The following is a 15,300-nucleotide window of genomic DNA, read 5'->3' as shown; positions in this document are numbered from 1 at the left end:
AACTGACCTGGTCCACGTGCAGGGCAACCTGAATGCACAGGGCTACATTGACCAGATCCTCCGGCCACACATCGTTCCAGTTATGGCCAACGCCAACGCAGTGTTCCAACATGACAACGCCAGGCCTCACACAGCACGTCTCACAACGGCTTTTCTACAGAACAACAACATTAATGTCCTTCCTTGGCCATCGATATCACCGGATTTGAACCCAATTGAGCATCTATGGGACGAGTTGGACCGACGCCTCCGACAGCGACAACCACAGCCCCAGACCCTGCCCGAGCTGGCAGCAGCCTTGCAGGCCGAGTGGGCCACCATCCCCCGGGACGTCATCCGTACTCTGGTTGCCACACCCGGTATTGACTCCAGATGACCTTGACCTTGGTGGTGTGTCCTATCACTTACTCACAATGGACTAGAGTGAATTGTGAACAATCCTGCAACATTTGGTAATTATCGGACTCACCATTCAATAATTAAATCAATTCTCCAAATGTTACGACAATGTGGTTTTGCGTTTCTTCTTTTGAAGAGTATATATATATATATTTATATACATACATACATATATATGTTTTTGGGTTTTTTAAATGTCCATCAAACAAGCCACGTCTAATGGTGTGGTGGGTTCCAGCAGATAAATGTTTGGTTGTTTTGGGTTTCAAATGACAGGTGGTGATATTTGATAAATCATACTCACGTGATGACACTGCACATTCAGTTCCTCATCAGTCTGGAAAATAAAACATGAAGAGATTGCCCTCAGTTTGCATCTACATGTATTGTAAAAATTACTTGAAGTGTACATGAAATATTTCAGGCGTGTATCTGGGGGGTCCGGACCACCCTCAGTTTTCGACTTATTTTAAAGTGCATTCACTGCAAAGTGTTAACGGCTTTCAACAAAAGTCAAAACAGCCAAACTGAAAAATTCAAAATGTCCTTAAATATACAAGAGAAATACATTTATTAGCAACAAATTTGGACGATACAGGGACAGACCAGAAAAAAGTGTACAATTTTTTTTTTAATGCTTTCATAGGACTATGAGTCAATCGATAAGAGCTTTAATACTAATTATATTTGAATTACTTAGTACAATGTATGTACATATTTCACCATTAAAAACACCTTGTTTTTATACACAAAAGACAATCATTCAAAATGTTTACGTCAAAATTGCACTGATCTTGCAACAGATATTTGACACCGAAATGTCCTGATATCCCAATATCCTGGGGATACCAGAATTTAATTTTGGATACCTGACTTCAAGAACCCAGTATCCCACCGGGATACCATATAATACTAAATTCTTAGGTGGGATACCAGATTTTGAAATGTTAGTATCCAACTGGGATACTACCAAAATTTTTTATCTCGAACACTGTATACTCTTCAAAAAAAGTAGAGGAACTAATAAGAATTTACAATTGCCAAAATTGTAAGGTATATTAGCTGTGGGGAATGGTTATATGATAATTTAATAGTAAATTAATTAGCCAAACATTACAACCGGTAGTGCAGTATTACAGGTTTTATGACCACCAAAGATCTTGAAGGACGAATGGAGTCAGAAGTGAAATTTGAAATTTGACGTTTTTTTATCAGTAAATCGTAAATTCAAACAATAAAAAACAATAACAAGTGTATGATCAACAGAATTAAAAAGATTGACAGAAATAATGTTCCAAAGTGATTAATGGAAGCTTCCTGGAAATTGTCAAAATTGAGAATGACACCCCACACACCTGTACGGGACAATTGTGTGATGCATGTGCAAACTATGGAATGTGTTTCAGTGTGTTGATATTTATTAGGATGTCTGTGGTCAAAACATGTTTTAATATTTCAGGTTCCCCTACTTTTTTTGAAGAGTATATTATGACTGGTTCCTGAAGTGGTCATTAAGTTTAATGTGTAGCGCAAACACTAGTCTTAACAAACATTAATTAGTGACAAACATCTAGGCAGAATTTGTCCAGGTTTGAACAACTAAATAAAGGAGCAAAACAAAATTTAAAAAACTGGCCATTTTGACTTACATGTTTGGGGACATTTCACTTTAGAGCCATTTTGACCATATACCAATAATAAATATGGGGGAAAAACATAAATGCTTGACTCTGACCTAACAAGAAAGATGATGAAACGACCCACATTCTGTAAGTGGTTGAATTTTATTAGGAGGAAGGGGAAACAGCAATAAAAATTAGGACACCAAGGCAAAACCTTTTGCAAGTGTGTTTTGTAACAAACACATTTTTAAAAATAATATTAAAGGAGAGGACAGTTAAGGCATTTGGCCTGGTATGCATATTCAACGATATATAATGCACATTATTGCTTAATATCAACATGTATAATCATATAGTTAATTAATAAAACGGTTAAATGTGACGGCTATTATATATAACGGGCGCAGCCATTTTGTACCATCTCAGTGAGTACGCCCTCTGGTGAGCTGGTGGTTACGTAATACTTAATGCATAACGTCAGGAATGAGCCTTAGAACTAGAGAAACACAATCTACCTGGTTTTTGTGGGATGATAAATAGTCATACATTGCAATGTTCTGTAATAATACACATACTAGTAAGCCAGCAATAAGTATATCCAGCACTATATTTATTATTTTTCAATACAAAATAAAATACCATTGTCAAAGTGGCTACACAACAAGTCGAAAGAATTAACAATGTTTTTTTAGTTAATTGGTCTATAGAAATGCTGTTAGTTGCTTCTACCTGTGATTCCTGATTGACAGGTGTGTATTTGATTGGTAACCAGACGAGCCAATTAATTGACGCTGTCTAGACACAAAAATACATACCAGTATTGTGGAATATTACCTGTCGCCCCTAAAATTGTAATGGACATGGTTTATTACTGTAAATTGTTCTGTAAAACTATTGATTAAGTAGACTTTTCCATCTAAAACCACAGAACTGACCAATTACGGAGTCCCAAAGAAAAGAAAATAATTACTTGGGTACCGTGGGTTGTCGTTTTTGTTCCAACGTAGCATATCAATAGGCCTAATAGTGATAGTCTACATTTTTCCTTTGGATTATTAAACAGAGAAAAAACTATAACCCATTTTGTTCCGTTAATGCAACTTGAAATATATTTAGTTAAATAGTTTATTATATTATTATAATTACAAACTTTCTGAATTTATACGATTTACTGTATTCTGATTGGCTGACGTCACTAAAAAACCAAGTGTTATCCTTCCATAAACCTCATAAAAATACGTCATCACGGAAGACCAAGATCGATTGGAACTATTTTTAGCTGGATGGGCGAGAAGCCCAATGACCCAGTTCGGTGATCGTTTTAAAAATAGAACAAGGAAGTGAACTGTTTTCTCGATTAAAAAAATAAGGGAAACTGGATGAGATATTCATGTTATATAAAAAAAAAAATTACAATATATTTTTTATTTGTTTTTATTCTGTTAAAAAAAAAAACCCAAAACATCAATAGTATGTACACATGTATTCCTACGCTTACTTACAGAACATGGTTGACGGTAAGAATGAAAGAAATAATTTTTGAGTGTTTTACGGTACACTTCTTGTACTGTTTGTAATTACTGCTTTTGTTTACACTGTACATACAGGAGGTGGTCAGTTAGCAGGAATAATCATGGTTTTTTATTAACTCTAAAATTACGCGGTTTTCATTTGCCAAAGTGTCAGTATGTGTTGGCGGTCCGGGTATGCATCTTTCCAACACAAGGCTCTTGTTTGAGTTGACCCTACCTTTAATAAAACATTTTTCACTAAACTGTCGGGGTTTTTCTCTTTTTTTGTTGTTGCAATTAAGTTATTTAAGGATACATATATATATGTATACATGGGATGTATGGGCAGAGCACAGTGGTAAACCTGGTCGGACACAACAGCATGGTGTGCATTAGGTTTCTTCCTGTAGTGTGCATGTGTTAGTGGTTAATACATGCATGTGAAGTATTTGTTATCTGAGAATTCAAAAATGAACAATGTAACATCAATTTGGTACATTTAACATCAAACATTATTTCCATACTACAGTGGAAATCTTTGTCTGGAGAGCCTACTTTGTGGTAGGCAGAAATTTTGTGTTTTCGTTGTCTCTGAGAAAGTGAGAGAGCAATTATATTCATCAAAATGTCCATCTAGCATTTAAATGGCATAGTATACTCAGGCTGGGGCAAGTAAGGAGGACAACCACGGGCCAGCACAATTAAAAACCTGTTCAGTGAACATTTTGTTTTCAAAATCTGGATCAGACATATTTTCAATTGATTGAAAATTGGGATTAGCAACTGGTTTAACATTTTAAAATTATGTAGCAATCTTTGAAACTTGCATAGCAAATCATAACGCAATATACATGTAGAACATAATGCAGGGAACATTTTGTTTGTAAAATCTTGATTAATTTAGCGATATTTCTACCTAAATAAAAATTGATGAGCAACTACTGTAAATAATGTTTTAAAATTCTGTAGTGATCTCTGAAACTTGTGTAGTGAATTGCGACATGATACAGAACAAGATGTTTCCTGTAATGTACCCAGAAGTGGGATATATTCTAGAGTTGGGTGGTACACTGGAATCCGGGTCGTTTCGCCCTTAGACCCGTTCACCCAGGGTTGGTTCGTTCTAAAGCTTATTCGTACCGAGTCATTTCACCCAAAAGTGAGTCGATTCGCCCCAATTATATATTTATTAGTCAAATATTTTTAATATAATACTGTGTTCATGAGCCACAACTACAGTGGACTGTGATGAACTCTCACCTGGTTTCAACTGTAAAACTAATCAAATAGTTTTCCACTATCTTTGGCAATCCACCATCTGTCACTTGGAACTGGGCAAAATCAGACTAGGCTTACTTCCCATTTGAACTAATCTATTTATATATTTTCACCTATTTTATGGGTGTACGTTGTGAGTGCAGTAATATATATTAGACCCACTACGCCTACCATAAAAAACAAGATGGAACAAGTAAAAACAAAGAAAGGAATTGTTTTATTTCCAGCGAATATTTCAACCTAAAAAGAAGAGAAAAAAATTAATGACTCAAATTTTAGTATAAACCATCTGCGTATTAGACCAAACTCTGTGGTTATTGATGACAATGTGTAAAAAAAAAAAACCAAAAACTTGATGCATATATGATAATTCAAAGAATAAATGTTTTAATTAACAAAATAAAAATTAGGGTGAAACAACCCTATTTGGGGGCGAACAGACTCAGATGTCAGTACGAATGGACCCTGGTCGAAACGACGCAGGCGATCTAGTAACTGGGGCAAAACGACCTGTTAGTGTTACCATACTGTATATATACTGTTTGGTGTCGGTATCATGTCAATATCGATTTAGAAATTTCGGTATTGAAAAATGTTTCCCGCCATTTAGTAAAGCACTAGTTTACAATATACCTGAAGCAGTGTTCTCGCTGCTCCATTTTAGCGGGGTGGCCCACCCTGCTATTGCCGCCCTCCTTTCACGTTCTCCGCCCTCCTTTATTTTTCTGCGCCCCTCTTTTTTCCCAGCACTTATCTCCGCTATTTCCAAATGCACACTTTTCCACACATAAAAAACCCACACACACTGGACATCAAAGGAAACAAGCCGCATTGTGTACGAAAAAGCAACTGACGAAACATTTACGACATTTACCACAACGCAATTTAATTGTATTTTTAACAGCCTCTATTTCGTCCCATACCTGTATCCATTTGTATGTTTAATACACATAATCAGTTATATTTTATTTGAGCAATAAAAACATTTTTATTTTTAATGGATTCGGCAATATCCGACTGAAAACCCCACTTATTTGGTGCCAAATTTGTCACGTGATCAGAACGGTCACTCTATCTTTTGTTTTCACTAACTGTTGTCTGATATTTTGTCCTCAGTTACAGATATAATTGATTGTAACTGACGATTTTTACTTTCTGTCATTTCTGTCATTCTGTTTATTCAGCAGTTCTTATAAAATATTGTGTGAATCAAATGAGAGCCTTGTGTATGAAAATTAATTTTATTTACATGAAATTAGCAGTTGAGCCTCAACTCTGGCATGCATTTAAAGCAGAGTACACCGAAAATACCACTCAATATCAGTATTGTGTCAATTTAGCAAATACTGTACCGATACAGAGTTAAATCACTCCAAAAATACTAATACAAATACCAAACGTCAAATTTCAATACCACCCAGCTTTAATATATTCTTATAACCACAAACCTTCAGATCACTTTGCAAGCAGTTCAGAATTGCAAAGTTATTTCCCCGTATCCCTCGACTGCAGAATCGCTGGACGTCCTCCGCACATTCTGGTGAATCTGCTATTTTAATTGGCTTAGGGCTGCGAAACTGGGGCTGCTGTCCGAGATGGTCGACTGGTTTATTATTAATTCCTAATTTGTTTTCACCTGGCGGTGCATAGAATCTCGGAATTTTATTATTTGGATGGAAATTATTTTTTCCTGCAAAATGATCTTTCGATTTCTGGGGAAACTTGTGTAATTCTGACACGTCGTCTGGATTTCCATTCTTCAGACCATGAAAATTGTTTACGGTATCCCCCTTTGGAAACGGTGGCAGACCCTGTACATTTGTTTGTGCATAAAACAGAACAAACAATATTGTTGAAAAATAAACGACACGTCGTCCGTAGGCAGCCATCTTCGTCTACCTGTGTACTTCCTTCCTCTGATCAAGAGATCCACAATAATATTGTTGTCGCAAACCTCTCCTTAATTATCGCAGCACCAGCGTGTGCAGCATAACGTCACATACTAGTGTATACTCTAAACTGGACTGCGTTCACTAAACTTATCAGGCACGGCGGAAGCAAGTAAACATTGGGGAGGCTGACTGAGATCGAGGACGCAAAGCAAAGTTTCTAGGGGGTTCGGGGGTATGAAAACTAGATGTCCTAAAATGCCATTTCCTGCATTCTACAAGTAAAATTCATCTCTGCTTTAAGATTTACTACCAATATTTTATGCTTGTGCCTGCTTGTTTTTGCGATTAATTTGACGTGCCTATGTCCAATTAAGGTTCAAGCACGCTGTCCTGGGGACACAGTCAAAAAGCGGCTGTCTACATTGCCTGGTTTCTAATTTACAAGGTAGCCACTACCAGTACGTATTAAATAACACGTATTTTGTCAAAAAGTCCCCATAAAACATATTCCTTCATGAATTGTCCAAAAGAACTTGTTGGCTACTTTAATTATATTTTTAATAATCGAAGTTTTCAGTTTAAAAAATACATGTCTCCAGATTCCTTGTCATCTACGTCACGACTACTTCGAGGTGCTAGAAAATTTGAATTGCCATATAACTACTATTTCCTTGTGATACTGCAAGTTTGCGATCGTATAATTTTTTTAATATCCACAACAGCCATGTCGTTTCTGTTGAAATGAAAGCCGATGTTGTTAATTTTTGGACACGATACAGGTGCGTACATTTATTACATGTCATCTACAAGCGGCATGCTTCTCATGAACCAGAAGTCAGACACACAAAATTGTTTGATCTTTTTTAATAAACGAGTGTAAATCGATAGATCAGAAACAACATAACTCGGTCATTCTCTTCATATGAACAAATTTACTTACTAATTAATTGTTGTGTCATCTACGTAACGGTCATCTACGTCACTTTTGTATCGTGACGGAGATGACACTGGCATCCAGTAGCCGACGATTAATAAATCAATTATCTCTAGTGGTGTCGTTAAACAAAATACACTTTAACTTTTTGAGTGTGTCATAGATGAAACAATTAGTGTTCGTCCTATACATGTATCTGTTTGTGATATTTGCACGTGGTGAGAATATTCCATTGTTAGAAGATTGATCTATACAGTTATTGGTATTGTCATTTTGCACCTTAATTGTGTGTTTCAAATTATATTAGCTTTCCCATTATCAAGACTGCAGTAAAAATATAACTGCATGGTAGTGCATGTATGCCATGTTGTAATGGCATTCAGAATTGTAGAACGACTTAATTTAAAAGCAATTAATAATACAACCAAAGGCCCCGCACCCCACACCCACCCCACCCATATTGATGTTTATTTTTGAATAACCTTTCAACATCATTTTCGATGTTTTCATAGTCGTACTGGCTCCAGGTTTTGTATGGGGGAGGGCAGGCTGATCCCCCCACCCCGAATTAAATGAATCTAGATAACGTGTATTCAATTAGTCCAAGATCTGGTGAGGGGGATGTTCGAAAAGGTCCAAAGGTCTAGGGTTGTAAAATTCCCGGGAATTTTCAGAGTGGAAAATTTCCAGTGGAAATATTAGGAATTTACGGGAATATATGGGAACTTTAGGGAAGTTTGAAATTTTTTTTTTTTTTGGCAATGAATATAAAGATTAGGGTACTGTGTACATATAAAACAATTCAGAAACAGAGAATCAAAAGGACTTTTAATATTGCAACTGAGAAATTGTTCTGTGATCCATATCTTTTCCACCATACAATACTTGTTTTCCAGGTTGATTTTACTAGTATAACAAATGACGTATAAATGATTTAAATGGCCATTAGGCTACCGTGACAATTAACTGCATAATAAAATTTAAATTTACTTTTTAAACTTCTTTAAATAAAAAATGTCAACAATTACTTCCAATGTTGATCCGTAAAATCAGTAATTTCTCATTATCTGAAGTCAAATGTAAGAATGCTGTAAGTAGAAACAGTACCATTATCCACATCTTTCCTGGTAAATAGTTGGCTCCTAAGTTGAGTAGGAGTAGATGATTGGTCTGTGGGTGACTTAACATAATATACATGCAACTATAAACATAAGAACATAAAGTTTTTTCCTCTATTAAACTGAATTAAGCTTTAAAACACCTTTCTTTTAACCAATTGTTTCTTATTTCAAGTGTTCTCTGTTACATACATATATAGCCTGTGTCTCTAGTACTATTTAGTCTTGTGATTATTCAGTTTGCATATCATCCAGATCATCAGATTCAGATGAACTAGCTGCAACTTCATCATTCTCAAAGTCAACTTCAAGTTGCGTTGATGTATCCTCAGTGGACTCGAAAAGTATCAGGTTTGACCTGATTGATATTAGTTTTTCCACCTTTGCATTGGTCAGCCTATTGCGCACCTTGGTGTGAATGCTGCCAAATAACGACCAGTTTCGTTCACAACTTGCCGACGTTGGTGGTATTTGAAGAATGATTGAAACAATGGGAGATAGAATGTCTGTGCCACATAAACCCTTCCACCATGTAGCTGCTGAAATATGCTGAGCTGAAGCCCATACCCCTTCCCCTTTCCACAAGCCATCCTTTGCAAGGTACTTTGCTAAACATGCTAGCACTCTTCCTTCATCAAGTTCAAGATAGTGTGTCATAGCCGATATAACTTCATATGCACTGCTTATTTGCTGGTTATCAAGATCATCTCCATGACACTTGGGGTCTAACATATTTGCTGCAGCATGAATTGGTTTCAAGCAAAATTCTTCTCGATTCTCAATGAATGTTAAGGTATCATTTTCTTCTTGTTTCTGAAGTGGTGATTGTGGCAGAGCAATGGTTAGTTTTTCTTTCAATTTTTGAAGTGTCGTGGAACATCAGACAGTAGAGATGAATCGCCTTCAATCTGGGTTATAGCCGAAGCAATTGGGTTAAGGACTTTGAGGCTGCTCACTATATAAGCCCAGAACACATTGTCTAGTAAAATGTTTCTGATAATAGCATCTATCTCAACTAATTCCATTGTAGCCAGCTCTTGCAAAGATTCTTTGCCATCAAGAAGACTGTTATACATTATGACAACTGCACCCCATCTTGTTTTGCTGGGAAGCTTAAGACTGGTGCTTTTCTTTCTGGCCATTTGCTTCTGATTAAACGTGGCTGATACAATCTGCCGCACTCTGACATACTTCACCACCTTTTTGGCTTTCTTGAATAACATTTGCATTGTTTGTAACTTCATCACATCTCCAAGAAGTAGGCTGAGGCCATGAGCTGCACATCCAATTGGTGTAATGTGAGGGTATTCTTCATTAATAATTTTCCATGCAGCTTTCATATTTGCAGCGTTATCTGTAATGACAGCAAAGACTTTGTTACATCCAATGTCTGTGATGACATTTTTTACCTCATTTGCAATGTATTCACTGGTGTGTCGATTATCTGTTGTATCAATGCTTTTAAAGAACACTGGCTGTGGCGTGGAGATGATGTAATTAATGATACTTTCACCTCGAATGTTTGACCATCCATCAGAGATCACTGCTAGACAATTAGCATTTTGCATTGTCTCAGTTACCTTGTCATGAACACGGACATACTCAGCTTCCAACAAATTAGTAGATAATGCATATCGCGTTGGGGGTGAATACGCTGGGCGAATTGTATTGAAAAACCTTTTCCAATATACATTTGATGTTAGCATAAGTGGTGATCCTGATGCATATATTGCTCGCGCCAAGCTTTCATCTGCTTTCTGCCTTGTGCTATCATCCATGGAATCGAAGAAGAATGTTCCCTTCGAAGATGGTACTGCTGAAGATGTGCTACCTTTTGAGGTCAATGTATCAGCTGGAGAATATTAGTAGCTTATTGTGGATGAAACAGATGCTACAGCAGCTGATGGCATGCGTGGTGTGGATGGACCAGATGAAACAGTCAAATCAATGGTTGGAGGTGCTGGTGTAGCAATATTGGATTTCACTTGTACTTGCTTGGGAACAGTTTTCATCATATTGTTAGGAAACTTGGTGCATTTTGCAAGGTGTTTCCGTTGTTTAGTAGCATTTTTCACGTAACACTGTGAACAGTATTTGCACAGATACACTTCTTTTCCATCTTTTTTTGGCAGTGGAAAAATGTTTCCATACATCGAAAAGTCCGCGAGGCATTAGAAACAGGTGGTAAAATTTGATGGCCTTCTATACTGTTAACTACTGTGGTAGTATTGGCAATTTGCAAGACGTTAAAGGGTATATTAAACATTTTAGAAGGTAAAAATTAAAATCCACCAATGTAATGTTTCATAAACATATAATTACGATCATGAAAATTTCGATATTAAAAATAAAACCATTGTTATTCAATATTAAAGGGACATACCATAGTTTTTAAACATTAAGGCATATTGTTTACTATTAGAGCCGGTTTTGATAACTGAAATCATACTTTACTTAGATTTTATTGTTTAGATTATTCATTTCCGTACATTTGAAGTGTTTTCGGTCATCCTGGTGTTTTTAATATTACAAAATGCATTTCTCATATTTTTAAAAACGCACGTGCGTCTGAGAAGTAACAGTTATGGAGTCGAGTTTTAGTTTATTTTTAGAGGGTATTTCACCATTTCAAAGTCACAGACTCATGTTTCACTCAATTGTAACTTTATCCAAATGTGTTACAACTTTGTAGATTAACTAAACTTAGTGTTAATTTTCACGGGTTGAAACTAGAATATGACACTTTAAAACTACCCCTGCGCGTGCTGTAACCTCACCGTGGTGCAGGGGTGTAACATTCTCTTTGAGAATGGCCAATACAGCACAAAATTGAAGTTTTGAGTAAGATTCAGTATCCGTAAAATTCTGTGATATTTGTGTTTTTGCACAGTTCTTTACACTGTTTTTGTTTAAGTCTTGAATTTTTATATTGATGTTGATCATCACTTTATTTATTTGCATTACCATAGTTTGACACCCAATAGCCGATGTATTTTTCGTGCTGGGGTGTCGTTAAACATTCATTCATTCATTCATTCATTCTTTAAAACTAAGATTTTTCATATAATTATGAGAAGTATATTTCCATGCTTAAACCAATAATTTTAAAATATTACACTTACTAGGGCATATAATTATGAGAAGTATATTTCCATGCTTAAACCAATAATTTTAAAATATTACACTTACTAGGGTCCTTTGGAATATCATTTATGAATCGTAGGCTTTAGACTGGTGTCAGTTAAGCTACCGGGTTTGAAAAAACCGTTTAATGTTAATAACAAAATCGTTACCTTGTAAAATTGAAAATTTCCCAAAATTCCCAAAATTCCCAAAATTCCCGCCCCATTGAAAATTCCTTAAAGTTTCCCAAATTCCCGGAAAGTTTCCACTCCTTTACCACCCTAGGTCTGAAGGTATCTTTGAATAGCCTGATATATGTAGTTTATGGAATGGGATTTGTTAGTTGCCAAATCTATTCCGATTTTTAAATATTTTGATGTTTTTAATAAGTGTTGAAATCTGTACCATGCAAAAAGTAGGGGTAGGATAATTAAAACGGCTGTAGTTTAGTCAGTATACAAGATAAAATAATAAATGACCCCTTATATTAACGCAACTTTTTTCCTTTCTTTTTTTCAAACTTCTCTCTCATTTCTGTAAAATGTGTTTTATCAAATATTTAAAACTTTTTTCTTTTCTTTTTTTGTATACTTCTGAGTACATGGAAGAGGAAAACAACAGATTTAGTTAACTGGTCCCGATATAAAATATATAATCGTATGATTCAAGTTTATCTTGAGCAATGATTTTACAAACTGCATATAAAATTAAAACATTTTAGTTATTTTCAAACCGACTTTTCTTTATCTTTTTATGTCAAGCTAAACTGGAGTTATTAACTGAATAAATAAATAAATGAATGAATAAAAAATTATATTAATTAAAAAAACACCAAAAAAACCCACAATGAAACAAACAAACACACTTAATTTTTTTGGCTGACTATTCGAGTATTTCGGGATATGTTCCGAGTGAAATCAGAAGCGGAATTGGCCGAGGTGTTCCGAATGTCTTTCATAAGGGTAAACTACTCTGTTTGATTATGGTGATTTTATGAAGGATTTGGAGAATTTCGGCTGCTAAAAATATTACCATAGACAACATTGTATGCACAGGTTGTTTGCATTCCAATTTATTGTTTTTAATTTTCATCCATTACTTATTTTTTAATTAATCTAAATGAATGTCGATGTGATACAATATAATTTACGAGTTACGTAATAATCACTGCTTCCTTGTTTACCAAAATCGAAATTGCAAATGATGACAAATGTGTGCCACATTATTTATTTATTTATTATTTTGTTTTCTGAAAGGTGCTCTGTTATAATTTTTTATCAGATTTGTGACATATAAAATGATAGTAGTAATTAATGAATTAAGAATTATCTAGTCTTTCCCATCCTACAAAAACGTTTGTTTTTTTGTGTAAATTTTAGTTTGGTTTGATGTAAGAAAAAATTAAAAAGTGTTTAGGAATTTTTTTTTTTAAAAAGACTCATCCATTTTGTGTCCAATTTAGAAAACATTGGGCTCAGAAATAAATAACATAGTATGATAAAAGGTGTTCCCTGTGGGAAGGACTATAGGCACTAAATTAATTTTTAAAATTATTCTGGTGTCATGTGTTTTCAGTACGATAAGCCAAATCGGGGCCTATTAAATTATAATAAAAAAAATACGTTGTACATATTCAGTATAATAATACTTTACCTTTCTCAAGTCACATTGGTTTATTGTAAAAAACAACAACCTGTATGTGATAATCTCCCATGAACAGCAAGTTTTCCTTAAAAAAACAAGCTCTTGAGTCATAAAGGTGTTATATTTTGATAAACCTCATTGGCTGTCTATACTTGTCCTTGTTATGGTTGTGTAGGGTCTACACTCTATGTAGTAATTTACATCAAATTTTTCTTTTGAAAATAAAATCGTAAAATATTTGTTACTGGTAAAAATATCAGATATTTTTCAGAACAGTAAACGGTTTTAACCAAAAACATATTTACGTTATGTTCTTGTCATAGATTGATGTCTGTACCCCCTGTTCTATGTGACAAGGGCACCAAAATATGGATTTCCACTTGAAGTGCTCGTGATATAGGCTCAGAATTATTTTATTTTTTTAAATCTACCTCCACCATGCAAGTGACCTTGATTTGTACTACATGTAAATATACATGTAAATAGGCCATCACCAGAAATTACTGAAAATAATTTTGCTTGGAATGATAAAAGAAATAACCCAACTAGCCTTTCATAAATTTTATTGTTAAGTGTAAGGATCATATGGGATATTATCTAACTTTGGCAGGTCTGATGTCAGCTAATTAGCAGATGATAACTTTGCAGGTATTGTTTTGATAACTGAAGTTTGCTATGTGAGACATTTCATTGGTACCAAAATAATGCATTAGCAAAAACTGATAACATTCACAATATTTATTTGACTTAAGCAGACAGTTACAAACGAATTATTGAAAACATATGTCGATCAAAATTGTATAAATTATAATGGTACCATAAAATAATGATTCATTGACTTAATTCAGAAATAAATAACTTGTACTAAATTTCATAGTATGAAAAAAGGTGTTCCCCATTGGACGGACTATATAGATAATACTCGAAATTTAAAATACCTTTACATTATTTGGAATATGTATGTAGTATTCATATGTTATGTATTATAGCAAAATTTCTGATATATTTATTCAGTCAAACCGGCTGCAGATGGTAGGTACTGGGTTCGGATCCCAGTCGAGGCATGGGATTTTTAATCCAGATACGACTCTAAACCCTGAGTGAGTGCTCCGCAAGGCTCAATGGGTAGGTGTAAACCACTTGCACCGACCAGAGATCCATAACTGGTTCAACAAAGGCCATGGTTTGTGCTATCCTGCCTGTGGAAAGCGCAAATAAAAGATCCCTTGCTGCCTGTCGTAAAAGAGTAGCCTATGTGGTGACAGTGGGTTTCCTCTTAAAAAACAGTGTCAGAATGACCATATGTTTCATGTCCAATAGCCGATGATAAGATTAAAAATCAATGTGCTCTAGTGGCGTCGTTAAATAAAACAAACTTTACTTTATTCAGTCAAACATCTGTACCTCATCCTCTGTTCTCATTAGTCCAGGGTATCTCGGAGACTAGGCATCCTTTTTACCAAACACTACCATGTATATCTTAGGGCATAATATTTCATGAGAGCTATCATTTTGTTTGTGAGTTAATTGGTTATGCAACTTCAAATTACCACTGACCGCCACTTGGTTACGCAGTGAACCATTATTTCAAGCATACATGTATTTATGAGGGTGTTTCCAGTGTCGAAACCCAACCTGCTCCAAACAAAATGTCTTTTTACGGTATATTCTCTGGGGGAGCATAATCTAACCTTCATAAACTTTGCTTGCCGCAGTCTAGGTCTTGATCCACACAATGTCTTTGCACAAGTGCCTGTGCTTCCTGAAATTTAGTGTTGC

At 35.3% G+C, this 15,300-nt stretch overlaps 2 protein-coding genes across 2 annotated transcripts in view; one reads left to right on the top strand and one right to left on the bottom strand.

Annotated features, from left to right (window-relative positions):
* LOC121388835 (Golgi apparatus protein 1-like) overlaps positions 1–6,699 on the bottom strand; it is a 73,792-nt gene extending 67,093 nt beyond the window's left edge. The window contains exons 1-2 of the mRNA XM_041520350.1: positions 6,259–6,699; positions 704–736 (exon numbers count right to left, since the gene is read on the bottom strand). Coding sequence (XP_041376284.1) covers positions 704–736; positions 6,259–6,699 — 474 coding nt within the window. The remainder of the gene's footprint in view (positions 1–703; positions 737–6,258) is intronic.
* A 6,148-nt stretch (positions 6,700–12,847) lies between these two features.
* LOC121388144 (RING finger and SPRY domain-containing protein 1-like) overlaps positions 12,848–15,300 on the top strand; it is a 77,150-nt gene continuing 74,697 nt past the window's right edge. The window contains exon 1 of the mRNA XM_041519381.1: positions 12,848–12,932. The gene's annotated coding sequence lies outside the window, so the exon portion shown is untranslated. The remainder of the gene's footprint in view (positions 12,933–15,300) is intronic.

This window comes from Gigantopelta aegis, chromosome 14, assembly GCF_016097555.1.
Source record: "Gigantopelta aegis isolate Gae_Host chromosome 14, Gae_host_genome, whole genome shotgun sequence".
NCBI classification, from domain to species: domain Eukaryota; kingdom Metazoa; phylum Mollusca; class Gastropoda; order Neomphalida; family Peltospiridae; genus Gigantopelta; species Gigantopelta aegis.
This window is presented reverse-complemented; position numbering and strand designations above follow the sequence as displayed.